We start from the raw sequence: 13716 nt of genomic DNA, 5'->3' as shown, positions 1-13716 counted from the left end.
GTACTTTAAGCTCAGTTCCACCGCTGAACTAAAAGAGCTCTGCTGAAATCAATATACGGAAATAGGTCTCTGTTCAGTTTTGGAAGAAGCCAGACAGCTGATTAGGCACTACTGCTCAAGTAAATTGAAACTCCGGGGTAATTCAGTGGCATCGCATAATATCTGCCATCGTATTTAGCAGCATAGGTCCTAGTAAGGCATCCACAAAAAATATAGGCATCAACAAAAATACAGCTCCTAATTTGACTAATCAGAATTTAAAAAATGTTGATAACCATCTGGTCAATGTTAGACCAAATAGTGGTCAAGTGGTCAAGGACTCGGTCCATCAGCAGATTTTATCAGCCCATGTATGGCCACCTTTAGAGGGAATTAATAGAATCTGCCATCCTGACCCCACTGCCCTCACCCTGAAGAACCATTTTCACCATTTTCCTGAAATCTAAATGGGTGACCTCTTGTTGTTTGACCTTTTCTATATAAAAAAAAGATCACACTATCTGTCTTTAATTCCCTCTAATGTACTTGTACAGAGTAATCATGTCCCCTCGCAAGCACCTGTTTCCAGAGAAAACAACCCCAACCTTAATAGTTTACCTTCATAGTTTAAATGTTCCATCCTTTTTACGAGTTTAGTTGCACGTCTCTCCACCTTACTGTCATGGGAAAAAACACATAAGTTAATAGAGCTTCTCCAGCAGAATCCTGCATTTAAATTTTTTTTAATCTAATTTAATTTTGAAATTTCACATGGGGCTAGCCGTATTCTTCATTTCCCAGGGTGCCACAGTCATGTGACCTGTGCTCTGATAAACTTCAGTCACACTTTACTGCTGAGCTGCAAGTTGGAGTGATATCACCCCGCCCCGCCCCCCCCCCAGCAGCCGATCAGCAATGGGAAGGGAGCAAGATAGCAGCTCCCAGTAGATAACAGAATATCACTTTAGTGTCAAGAAGTCCGGCTTGGGAGGAGAAACAATAGGTTAGCTGAAAGCAGTTCTTATGTGTAGCACTGGCTTCTTCTGAAAGCTCAGACTCAGGTACTATACACTTAGATGGCACCTACACACCAATATTACAACTAAAAAAATAAATTTGTTGGTTTAAGAACACAATTTTAAATGGCAGAGTGAATTATTTGCTATGGAAACAGTGTAATTTAGACATAAAAAACTATACCATAAAAATCATTATAGAATCCCTTTAACGCAAATGCCAGATGGGGCAGATTCTCCACCTGTGATTAAAAGCAGGCCAAGAATGAGCCTACACAATGGCATCGGCCTGTCTTTACCTTGAGTTAGCTCAGTTTTAGGCACATGGAGCCTGCGTATGCTGACTGGCATTAGCCATAGAGGTTTTAATGGCAAATTAAATGTCAGTTTGTCTTGGTTGCTGGCTTTTAATTTTCATGACCTTGAAACATGTCCTTAGACCTGTCTGTGTCTTTGTATGCCCCCAGACATGACTAGCCTCACTACTGGAGTCCCTGAATCCCCTGAGAGGAAATATACCCTGCATATCAAACAGTATAAATCACATCAGCATACACCTTTGGGTTATAAATAGAATGGCTACCTTGTACTATACTAAAATAATTTTACAAATGTATTGTAAACCAATACATTGCTTGTTCAGCATTGTGCTTGTCCCATTTTCCAGCTAATTTGCATGTTTGACACTGCGGGCGGGGTGACAGTAAATTTTTTGTACCACGGGGGTAAAAATGGAATGTCTGTGTCTTTTCAACATAAGTCAAGATTGTACAGCAGTTGCTTATATGTGCACACTTATATTATTATAATAGCAAGGGCCCTAATGGTGCCCCAGAAATGGAATTATTTTGTGGTAGTTACTTCTTTTCTGGTTTAAATGTATGAATACAGAGGGTGAATACCACTGAATAAGGGAGTTTGTGACATTTGGAAGTTTCCATAAAAATGTCTTGTAATTTCCTAAAGGGATTATTAATGTTATACTCTTATAGTGCTGGCGAGTGCTACATTTGGCAAACACTTTATTTTAAGAGTAATATACAAGGGGACAGGCACTCAACACTTAAGGGGGCATTTATCAACATTCTGATTTTCATAGTTTTAGAGATTTTTGAAAGCACGACTAAACTCATTTTCACAAAAACCATGAATTGATAAAAAGATCCAAATTGAAACAGCACAAATGAAAAAAGATGCAGAAAAAATGCAAAAACCACAACTTTTTCATACTTTCGCACAAACGATAGTATATATATATATATATATATATATATATGTATATATGTATATACTGTATATAAAAACAAAACTTGTGAAATCCTAAATTAAAGAAAGATCTTCGATTTTCTGATGTCACAAACAAATCCGCTATTCTATTTACAGTGGTTACAGAATCAAACAATAGTCATTCTTTCAAAGTTTGTGATGGAACAATGCTTCATCCATTCTTGTAATATAACACTCTCTTTCTATAACCCATCAAGCAGCAGGAGAATGTTGTTCTACAAGTCAACAAATGTACAGCGATTTAGGGGTTAGTTCCCTGACAATGTTGCCCCCTGTTTCCACAACAACGTGTGTACGACTGAAGAAACAATTCTGTGTAGTTACGCCTCGCTCGCTCTGCAGGGGAGACAAGTGCTTTTCTCCCTTATCTGACTATACTCCATTTTTGTAATAACAAAAATGTCTGAAATATCGTCATTGCTACCCAGAATCTACAAATCCTGCTCAAAGGATATGAACCCCTCCTCTCTCCTCATAGAGGGACAGCGGCAGCTGTTGAACAGGAGTAATCCCAGCAGCAGTAAATCTTTGGACAGTGGGACAATGCTGCCTGCTCCTGGGGACAGGAAGAACAGAGCTGTGACAGCCAGGCCCTACATAAGCTATGCAAAAACCTGGGTACCAGGTGAGCAGAAATTAACCCTTTCTGTTTGTATTCACTTGGAAAGAATATCCACTGAAGGAGTGTGTTTGTTGAATCAAAGTGCACAGGCACTTTTTCCCAGAAACGTTCATTTATGACTTAACATAACTGTTGGAGTAAATTACATTGATTTTATAATGAATTGGGAATGCAAAGCTTAAAACTGATAGGTGTTTTATTGTAATTAATTGGCCAAAGAAAGAATCAAAGCAGTTAAGTAACATTAATGGCAAGCTATAAGATCTACTGAAGTTTATATTTATTGTGGAATCTACATTTTGGGGCCTTTTTATAAAATGTCAGTAATGATTACAATCTCTGTAATAGTTTCATCACTTATTTAATGTTAATAAATTACATTCAGAATTTTAGTGCAGTTTGAGAAAAGTGCTAAAATATCAAAGACACTGGTGAGATGATCCACAGGTAGTAAAATATCTGTAGGGAAAAGGTTTCTGAGCAGTCCCCACTTGCCACCACTAGTGTCTGCCGCAGGGACTTTCCAAGGGCGCCACTCTGAGGGCATTTTCATTGCTGAAGCACAGCACCAGCCAAATTGCCCCGTTTGACATTCACAGTAGAGTGAAAAGCTGAAATTTAACAAAAAAGCTTCCTTTTTCACCGGGCGACACAAATTTTGGGGCGGCATGCAGCCCAGCCGCATGTGCAGTTTGCTCCCATACAGAGCACAGGGGACGGGACACGCAGAAAACTTCAGCTTGTGCTGCGTATGCGAACTGCTAGGATGCACATGCACGTGATTCTGAGGGGGACTGTGAGGGGGACAGCCTCTGCGTACCTGAAATAGAAATCTGGGGCTGGGAAGAAGTGGATTGCTTGCATGCAGGTACCCTGAGCCAGTGCAGTTTTCTGCTGAGGGGCACTGGCCCAGGGAATCAAGTAAGTGATTATAATCACCCCCCCCCCCCCCCAGTGATTGTAACTTTCCTTCTCCTGTAGGTCATGTAAAGCACAAAGAGGAAAATGCTACTTTGTGGGGGTAAGTTATTAATGATCCAACCTGCAGATCTCAAGCTGTTGGCGAACTAAACCTTGAATTCCCCAGAGTGGATTTTAGAGGTTATAGGTCAAGGACAGAATGGAGCTGCAGGTTGGATAGCCTGACTGCCCTGGGCCACAATCACTATGCAAACTAACATAGTAACCAAGGTTGCCAATGTGTCCTGTGGTGGTGAGTGAGTGTGTGTTAGCGCTCCAAGCCCCCATAATCTATCCAAGTTACTGTTTCAAGGCACCGCCCTCATGATCTCCTGATAAACTGCATAATCACTGTACAAAGTAACATAGTAACTTAGGTCGAAAAAAAAGACACACATCCATCAAGTTCAACCTTCCCTGTCTATATATTATCTGCCTAACTGCTGGTTGATCCAGAGGAAGGCAAAATAACATGAAACTTCTCAAAAAATCCTTCCTGACTCCAAGATGGCAATCAATTTGTACTGGGAACTATTTTATATATTTTACATTTGCCAATAAAATATTTAATTATTTTATATGCACAGAAGCTTATTAAAAAATGTATCATGAGGCTAAAAAAGGCTGCAGTCTTTATATTAGCTTGCAGAGTTTGAAGATATGTGACCTGTTTGCATCATACTGTATATTGCTATTGCTGGCATGAGATTTAAGATGACAACTCAGCCTCCCCCACCCCAGAGACAAGAATCTGAATACAATATACACAGGGACATGGGTCTGCAATCAAAGTCCAGCTAAAGACATCCTTTCCCACACATTCAAATATACTGTACCATCAGACTTTGAATTAAAGTGGCCCTTTTAATACTCCTGCACAATCTAATATATATACACCTTGTTGCTCTTTTGTACCAAAGTACAACATTTAGCATCTGCATCAGTGTTTGTTAATGAACTGTCAATATATAAATAAAAGTGTAATACAAAATAATTAAAATGGCTTCTAATATTGCCATTATTGGGAGCCAAATGCTGGCAGACTATCACTCTGCAAATATTTCTAGGAAGAAATACAGGTTAGGGTTGTTGAGTAAGGGTAGTTTAGTGTCCCATATAGGAGAATTAGTGGGCTTCGTATTCCCCAGGCTATTCTCGCAAAGTGTAGGGACCACAGTGGAAAGGTGCCCTGGTTCACTTTCTCTTCCCTGAATGACATTCAATGAGGGGACCCCAGCATCAGGAAGGGTTCAGCCAGAGGGTTACATTCAACACACTTTTGATGTTCTAACTCATTAAAGGGAGAACTAAAGCCTAACTAAAGAAATAGGGTAGAAATGTTGTACCTTATATTTTGGGTTTCTGTAACAGCCCAAGGCTGGTCACAATAAATGTCACAATATAATGCTGATTTGTAATAAATACAAATTATTACCACATGGCAGCTCAACAACTGGTGTAATTAGCATCAGAATTGAATAATCAGCCATGTAACATCAACTTATATGACAGGCCAGTCTCATTTTCTGCTTGATAATTTGCGACGACCTCTAGGCTCAGCTTCTCAACAGCTGCCATGGGGTCCTCTCCTTTAACCCATATAAGTGGCTGTGAATCTACAGTATACAAGAATATAAAATATATATATATATATATATATATATATATATATATATAATAAAATAGCAAAACTGTTCAGAGGTGAATATTCAACAAGCAACATGTTTGTATGTATGTATGTTTAAGAACCACTGGCACTACATTTTCTGTGTTCTACCTGAGAGTTTTAATTTCCTCTACCATTTTTGCAAGGGCCCAACTGAGGGCAAGAGTTACATGTTCTGCTGGGAGTTGCCCCTCAACCGGCTGTGCTGAGTGGCAGAGTTACAGCACACCATTTAAAATAGCTTTACATTTTCATTTTGCAGTTATCCACTGATCAAATATTCACTTTTGTTGTTTTATCTCTTGAAATAACTTTGCTTTTCTGGATTTCTCTCATGCACACAAATGAGCACCTGGTTCACACTAATACATTTTTGAATACTACATTGCTTTACAGAAGGCAAGTATGCTTAACATTTACCGGAACCTACACGCTTAACCTAATTGATTTTAAAAAAGAGAAGTGCAAGTGTCCTCCATGCATTGGCTGCTTAGAAATTGTTGAAACAGCAGTCTTGTTTGGCTAAATAATTAATGCTATCATTTCTTAACTTTAAATATTTAATATTGGCATTTTAATCTGCAAAAGACACTTTCATGAGTCTACATACTGCATAACTGTATAGGTGACCAGTTACTGATAATTGTGTGTGTTGTACTGCTATTTCTTTATCATCCCAGAATCCCTATCTCCTTCACACTGTTCCCCTTCTGGCCCATTCTCAAACCAGAACACAATCAACACCAAACTCTATTTTCTTCCAGGAACAAAGCTCAGAAAATATTCTGTACAGTGGTATCAGGGGTAGAAAAGTCACAAAGGGCACCTGAGAACTTTATATAATTACAGTTGTCTTAAGCCAACTGTACTGTACCTGGTTATCATAAAGGTACCACTTCATAGTTTGTTTGATATATACTGTATTAGAATGTGGAATACAGTACAGAAGTTGTCTCAGCTAAAACTATCAGTAGCTGCCCAAGGGCAGTAATTAGAAACACAAAACAATATTAAAGGGGACCTGTCACCCTAAGAAATAACTCCAAATTGTTTTCTGTGTGTCAAGCAAAATAAACTTCACTTACACCAGCGATCCCCAACCAGTGGTTCCTGAGCAACATGTTGCTCTCCAACCCCTTGGATGTTGCTCCCGGGGGACCTCAAAGTAGGTGCTTATTTTTGAATTTCTGGCTTGGGGGCAAGTTTTGATTGCATAAAACCCAGTGTAAAGCCAAACAGAGCCTTCTATAGACTGCCAGTCCACATAGGGGCTACCAAATAGCCTCTTATGTGCACCCCCAGGAACTTTTTTAATGCTTGTGTTGCTCCCCAACACCTTTTCCATTCGAATGTGGCTCATGACTATAAAAGGTTGGGGATCCCTGACTTACACTGTAGAAATTATTTTAATCTTATTTTCTTCAGCCTTGGAATTCACAATTGCAGCAAGCAGGCAGGCACCATTTTGTGGACACATTTATTAAGGCAAGCTATGCATCCTGCCAAAATCTTGTTTCTGTGCCAGTATGTGGGGACCTAATACTCATTTCCATGCACTGGTTATGAAATTACATGGTGAGGAGGGATGGGGAATGTGAGGGGCCCAGCAACATCTCATAAGTTCTGAATTGAAAGTGAAAGTAAGAGTCTGCCCCACCAGGTGGGGTAAGCAATATATGATTGACAGCTGGGATTTCTAAATGCTTTTATAATGGATATGAATATGTTAATAAAAAAAATGGCTTTTGGCTTCATATTTAATTTGAAAAATACTTTTATTATACAGATTTTTATGCCTAGGTGACACTTTAAAGAAGTGAAAGATTTAGTGCCAACACTAAAGAAATACATAGTTTTTTGTTTGTAATTATTTCCTTTACTGTAACATTTTCTTTAGAGTAGGCTGCCAGGCAACATGATGTTTGTTTAACAACAAGTGACTATTGACAAATGAAATCCTGGTTTTAAAAAAAGAGAAACAGTTCCAATTTTGGAAACACAAAGCCAGGCAAGTTCACACATGCCTGTCATAGCAAGTGTTTAAAAGGAAAATGAACCCTATTTAGAAATAATGTTGCCATTTATTTAATTTATTAGTTACTTTTAAATCATATTAGCTTAATTTATCTACACCAGTGGCATATCTACAATACAGCAGGGGTAATGTACCCTGCTCCTTAGTTCTTGACTGTGCCTGCACCTCTTGATGCATATGTGTCACTGTGGGGCAGGGTTATCATTGATACAGTGGGTCACGGTAGGGCTCCAATATTTGATTTGTTGCGTGGGTCGAGCAAGTCACCTTATTGCACAGAGACCCTTTATTTTTTAACATGCAGTATGTTTATTCTACTGATTTGAGCAGGAGCTGCCACTGTTCCACATTGGAGAAGCTATTGTAATTGTCATACAGAAAGTCCAGTAGCCAACATATTGTGAAAATAGTGGTAAAAAATATTAGCCTGCTTCTTTAAACTTTTTAACACACCATGGGGCATAGTTCCTTGCCTAACTACTCGTCTAAGTGCGCATCATCTACTTGTCAGGCGTATTTATGTAAAATCGCAATGTTATATGATATAATTTTGCTGAGGAAATAGGTAAAAACCCTGATGAATTTACATCATAAGAGAATGGCGCATGTGGGAAATTAGCATGGAGCATATGATGTAGACAATGAGAGGCTAACATCCTAACCCGGCAAAATTACTTCCTGTGAAAAACTGCATTGGCGCTCTTAATAAATTTTTCTATAAAACAATCAATTGAATCCTTGGGAATTTTCAATAACCAATTTTAATAGCATAAACCAGTGCTGTCCAACTGGCGGCCCGCGGGCCGCATGCGGCCCGCGACCCCCCTCTGTGTGGCCCCCCACCTGTCTGGCTGCTTTGATGGCTTACTCTTGTGTAAGCTTTAAATGGTATCAGTACTGTGATTAACTGCCCCCCCTGCATGGTTCTCACCTCAGATTCAGGCTGTAATCAGGCTGTATTGTTTAAATATGTAATCCCCTGTGTTGTTCACACCTTTTAGTTTCTGTATTGTTCACCCCCTGCAGTGTTCACACCTCAGGCTCAGGCTGTAATCACCCCCATTGTTCCCCTGTTCACACCTCAGGAGCAGTAGAAACCCACAAATAATCCCTGCACACTGCAAAAAGAACATATACTGAGGTGGTACTTCAATTAAAAAGTTTTTTAATATATAGTTATTTTGCAGACTGTAGGAGCAGTGCCAGCATTGTGTCACTGTAGGCTGCCTGTGTGTGCCATACACACAGGCATCATAGGGCAAGCAGAGTATGGCACACACAGGCAGGGTAGGGAAGGCAGAGTATGGCACACACAGGCAGAGTATGGCACACACAGGCCAAGTATGGCACAAACCAGCCAAGAATGGCAAACACAGTGAGAGTATGGCACACGCAGGCAGGGTAATAAAGGCAGAGTATGGCACACACAGGCAGGGTAGGGCAGGCAGAGTATGGCACACACAGGCCAAGTATGGCACAAACCAGCCAAGAATGGCAAACACAGTGAGAGTATGGCACATGCAGGCAGCGTAATGAAGGCAGAGTATGGCACACACAGGCAGGGTATGGCACACACAGGCAGGGTATGGCACACACAGGCCAAGTATGGCACAAACCAGCCAAGAATGGCACACACAGTGAAAGTATGGCACACAGACAGGGTAGGGAAGGCAGAATATGGCACACACAGGCAGGGTAGGGAAGGCGAGTATGGCACACACAGGCAGGGTAGGGCAGGCAGAGTATGGCACACACAGGCAGGGTAGGGCAGGCAGAGTATGGCACACACAGGCAGGGTAGGGCAGGCAGAGTATGGCACACACAGGCAGGGTAGGACAGGCAGAGTATGGCAGGTTTTTGCTGTACTACAACCATTAATATGGGTATGGTCATGTGATAACATGGGTGTGGTTTCAAGTAGGTGCGGTTTCAAAAAGGGGAGTGGTCAAAACGGGCTTCCATTATCGGCCCTCCACCACGTAGGTCGGAAAAATTCCGGCCCTCGGTACAACAGAAGTTGGACAGCACTGGCATAAACGATTAGCATTGCCTTTCATAAATCTGTCATGAGCCTTTTAATATTTCCTAGAATGCATAAAAGGTTTGCTGTTAATACCTGCTACTAGTTACAGTACATGCAAAACTCCTAGGTAACTCAGGATAAATGCAACTAGTTGTAATGTTATAAGCTTCCTTGGATGTGGCTTTGTGTGTGTGTGTGGGGGGGGGGGGGTCTGGATTTCTGGGTACAGCCATACATTACAAATCATTGAACATATTGTCCTAGTCAAGGGTCAAATTGGCAGCCAATATCAGCCTGTGTATAGCTGGCTTAGCAATAAAAGTGGCTACTGGGGAGAAGCTGGGGGCAAGAAGTATACATGCCCAAGTGGGAGGATTAATTGATGTATAGCTGGAATATATGCATAGTAAACACCAGCTTCTGTATGGGTACATGGCATTGTAATGCTATTTGTTGATATGATTTGTAAATCATATAAAAATAAAATAATTTTGTTCAGGATCTTGTGTGCTGTTTGAACAAGAGACAAATATTCTTAATATTGTTCCTTTCTCCTATTCCTTTATTTGTTCTTAAAGGGCACAAAAATAAAGAAGTGATAAGGGCACACACAGCAGGTGGACGTCATTCTGTGTTGGACACTAATGAGGTTAGATTTAACTTTATTGATGCTGCAAAATATATTCTCTAGAACTCTGTACTGAAGAAACGAAAGCAATGCATTATAATGTAGCTGAAATTAATTCAGATATCTGTCACATTATTAAGCCTAAATCACCCTGCTCTTTATATTGGTGACTTTTTATACAGTGCTTCTCAAATTCTGCTATGTAGGGCAAGGTTCCAGGGCTTGGTTTAGGCAGACCTGTTAGGTTATGCTTATTGCAAAGTTTCTTAGCTCCTTCCCAAGGTAAGCATTAATGGGATCCCGCACAAATCTACTTTATTATAAGCAGTGTGCAGCACAATACTGTTTATTTTTTAACGTTGGGCAAAATTGTGGCAGTGCAGTAATCCATAGCAACCAATATTTTTTTTAGTATTCTGCCTGCACCAGATTAATCAAAGCTAATTGCTGATTGGTGCTATAGGTTTTGCACTGAAGAAATTTTGCTCAGTGTTAGTAAATCAACCTCAGTGTACCTTTAATTTATGTATAGATGTAGTGTATATTAAAAATATAGGATAAATAAAGCACTGCAATACAGCTTTAGCGTTGTTGCCACCTGCAGCTGCAAAGTTGTATGTAAACAATTTAAGAATAAATGGACCCTAGGCAAGTTTGTTGTTTAGGTCCCCGTCCTGTCTATTGCCAATGCACCAGCATCATATTCATGTCTTCCAAAGAGATAAACCACAAGCAAACCTGCTACTGAGTTACAGTTAGTAATATGTAATGGTGACTTACAGTAGCAACACCCACAGATTATTGGCAATTTAGCACATCTTTTGCTTCCTTTAGATACTTGCCATTATTGAGGAAAAACTGAACAACTCGCACCATTATGTAGAGCAAATGTTTCGTAATAATGACCCTAAAAGCAAAGGAATCGTATCCAGGTAAGGCTTATATTACACACATGTAAACTTCGTAAATGGTGAATCAAGCAGTCTGAAGTTTCTACATTTTCAAATGCCCTGCCTTCGTTTTTTTTAAAATATACCAATAGTGAAAGTAAAAACAAGATGGAAAGAAAAGCAGCCTGTTTTATGTGAAAATGAAGCCTAAAGCTGGCCATACACGCACCGATAATATCATATGAAAACTTGTTTCGTGCGATATTCGGTGCGCGTATGGCCAGTCAGCGAGGCGACCGATATCGCAGGAAGCTGCTGATATTGGTCGATCAGGCGGGTTAAAAGATTTTGATCAGGCGCCACAGAAGGTGCCTGAGCAAAATCTGCCTTCAGGGCTGAATCGGCAGAAGGAGGTGGAAATCCTATTGTTTCTACCTCCATATCTGCTGTTTCAGCCCTGAACATTAGTGGCAGATTGGACCGATGGTCGCACGAAAGATGAAAATCGCCACGTGTGTGGCCACCTTAAGAAGAAAGGGCATGCTGATTCTGGACTCATTTATGGGTGCAGTATAGGCATCTTAACCTAAAAAAACTTCTTGCCTTTAGGGCGAAGACACATGGGTCGATTAGTCGCTGCAACTTTTAAATAAGTCGGTCACAGTAATTAATCAAAGCGACTTTCCTGCCATAGGTCAACGTATAAGTCACTGTGACTAATCGCGCGGCTACTAATCGCATTGTGTTTCTTCACTTTTAGAAAGAAACACGTGTGAAAGAGAGAAAGGGATATGAATAGAGGAGGGCTTAAATACAAAGAGAATTGATAAAACTAAAAATAACAATAAAATTGTAGCTTTTTGCAGCTATGGCTGCATTTTAAGAGGAAGGCAAAAAAAACTATAAAAAATGCTAAATAAAAATAAGGACCACTTGAAAAGTTGCTAAGAATTGACCACTCTATAACATACTAAAAAATAATCTGATGGTGGACCACCCCTTTAACAACTTGTTAAACAAACACTGGCTCCCAGATTAGTGCAGGTATGTTAACTGTTCCTCTCACCCACAGCAGGGGGTCATCTAGGAAACAGATTTCTGTGTATATCGTTTTCTACTGGAATAGCCAGGGGTGTGCTAAAATGGGAATTCCTGTTTATAAAGGGAGTTAAAGTATACACTTTTAAAATAGGAGTAGGACTAGGATGTTGGAACATGCACTGAAATATGTTAGGTCTTTGGGTATTTAAAGGTGATTCAAAGAGCCTAAAGTTAGAGCTTAAAGAACCATTTATGCTGAAAATTTCACTTTCCCCTAAAAAACTCTATTTTCCAGGCTACGGCTACCTGAATTCCCAGTCGTTCTGCAGCAACTATGGAGTACTGGAAATTGGGCTGACTGGCGGAGCACACAAATATTATTATTATTAGAGATTAGAAAAAAAGTAGCACCCTTAGGATATCAGGTCCTTTGTGGGTTTTCAGTTATTTAGCTTTTTTTGCAGCAGCTCTCATGCTTAGAATTTCAGCAGCTATCTGGTTGCTAGGGTCTTGTTTACCTTAGCAACCAGGCAGTGGACTGGAAGATGAATAGGAAGGGTGACTGAATAGAAAGATAATTAATGAAAAGGATCAATAATAATAGAATTGTATGCTCACAGCTCAATACATTTTTTATTTGCTGGGGTCAGTTACAGTTAACAAAAACAAAGTTTTTAGGAATAGGACATCCTATAACATACTAAAAGTTATTTTAAAGGTGAACCACCCCTTTAAAGAGGTGGTTCAACTTTAAGATAACTGTTAGTATGTTATAGAATTGCCTATTCAAAGCAACTTTCATTTAGTCTTCATTATTTATTTCTTATAGTTTTTAATCTTTTTCTTCTAATTCTTTACAGCTTTCAAATGGGGGTCACTGACCCCAGCAGCCAAAAAACTATTGTGTGGCTACAGTTTTATTGTTATTGTTACTATTTATAACTTGTTTTTCTATTCAGGCCCTCTCCTATTCATTTACCACACTCTTTACTACACACTAATGTAATTTGGACCCTAGCAACCAGATAGCTGCTGAAACAAGAAGTGAAATAACTAAGAAACAAAAATTACAAAATCAAGACCAATTGCAAATCTGTCTCATAATATTACTTTCTACATTTCAACTTAACTGTTTAGTTAAGCAGAGAGATATATAGGGTACTTATTATTGCAAAGTGCACCCTTAAATCTTTTCTAATCATCTTGTTTTCTTGTTGATCAGAAATAGAACTTAAACTATTTTAATGCACATATATCAAATTTACAGGGAAGCATTGACACGAGTCCTTTGGAGCATATGCGGGCATCTAACTACACAGCAAATCAGTCATCTGTTAAGCAGGTAACAAGCTTTCAAACTGATCAATCTGCAGTTCTTGCAAGTAACTTAGAAATGTACAAATTGTTAAAAAGGCAATGTTTCATTTCGGTTTAACTGACATATTGTTTCTGGCTAAACTACTGGCCAAATACAAGATAATGGTGCTTAGTAGTATTGTATATTTTTCTGTAATGTTATACAGTAGTACTTCCCATGACAAACAGGGCATATGGGGTAATTGCCAATGC

General features: G+C 39.5%; 1 protein-coding gene across 1 annotated transcript in view; it reads left to right on the top strand.

The window, feature by feature from the left end:
* Positions 1-2565: 2565 nt before the first annotated feature.
* LOC101734576 overlaps positions 2566-13716 on the top strand; it is a 39429-nt gene continuing 28278 nt past the window's right edge. The window contains exons 1-4 of the mRNA XM_012959852.2: positions 2566-2907; positions 10167-10237; positions 11051-11148; positions 13415-13489. Coding sequence (XP_012815306.2) covers positions 2682-2907; positions 10167-10237; positions 11051-11148; positions 13415-13489 — 470 coding nt within the window. The 5' untranslated portion in view covers positions 2566-2681. The remainder of the gene's footprint in view (positions 2908-10166; positions 10238-11050; positions 11149-13414; positions 13490-13716) is intronic.

The sequence above is a fragment of the Xenopus tropicalis genome, chromosome 3 (assembly GCF_000004195.4).
Source record: "Xenopus tropicalis strain Nigerian chromosome 3, UCB_Xtro_10.0, whole genome shotgun sequence".
Lineage (NCBI taxonomy): Eukaryota > Metazoa > Chordata > Amphibia > Anura > Pipidae > Xenopus > Xenopus tropicalis.
Note: the sequence above shows the minus strand (reverse complement) of the source record. Positions and strands in the feature narration are given on the sequence as shown.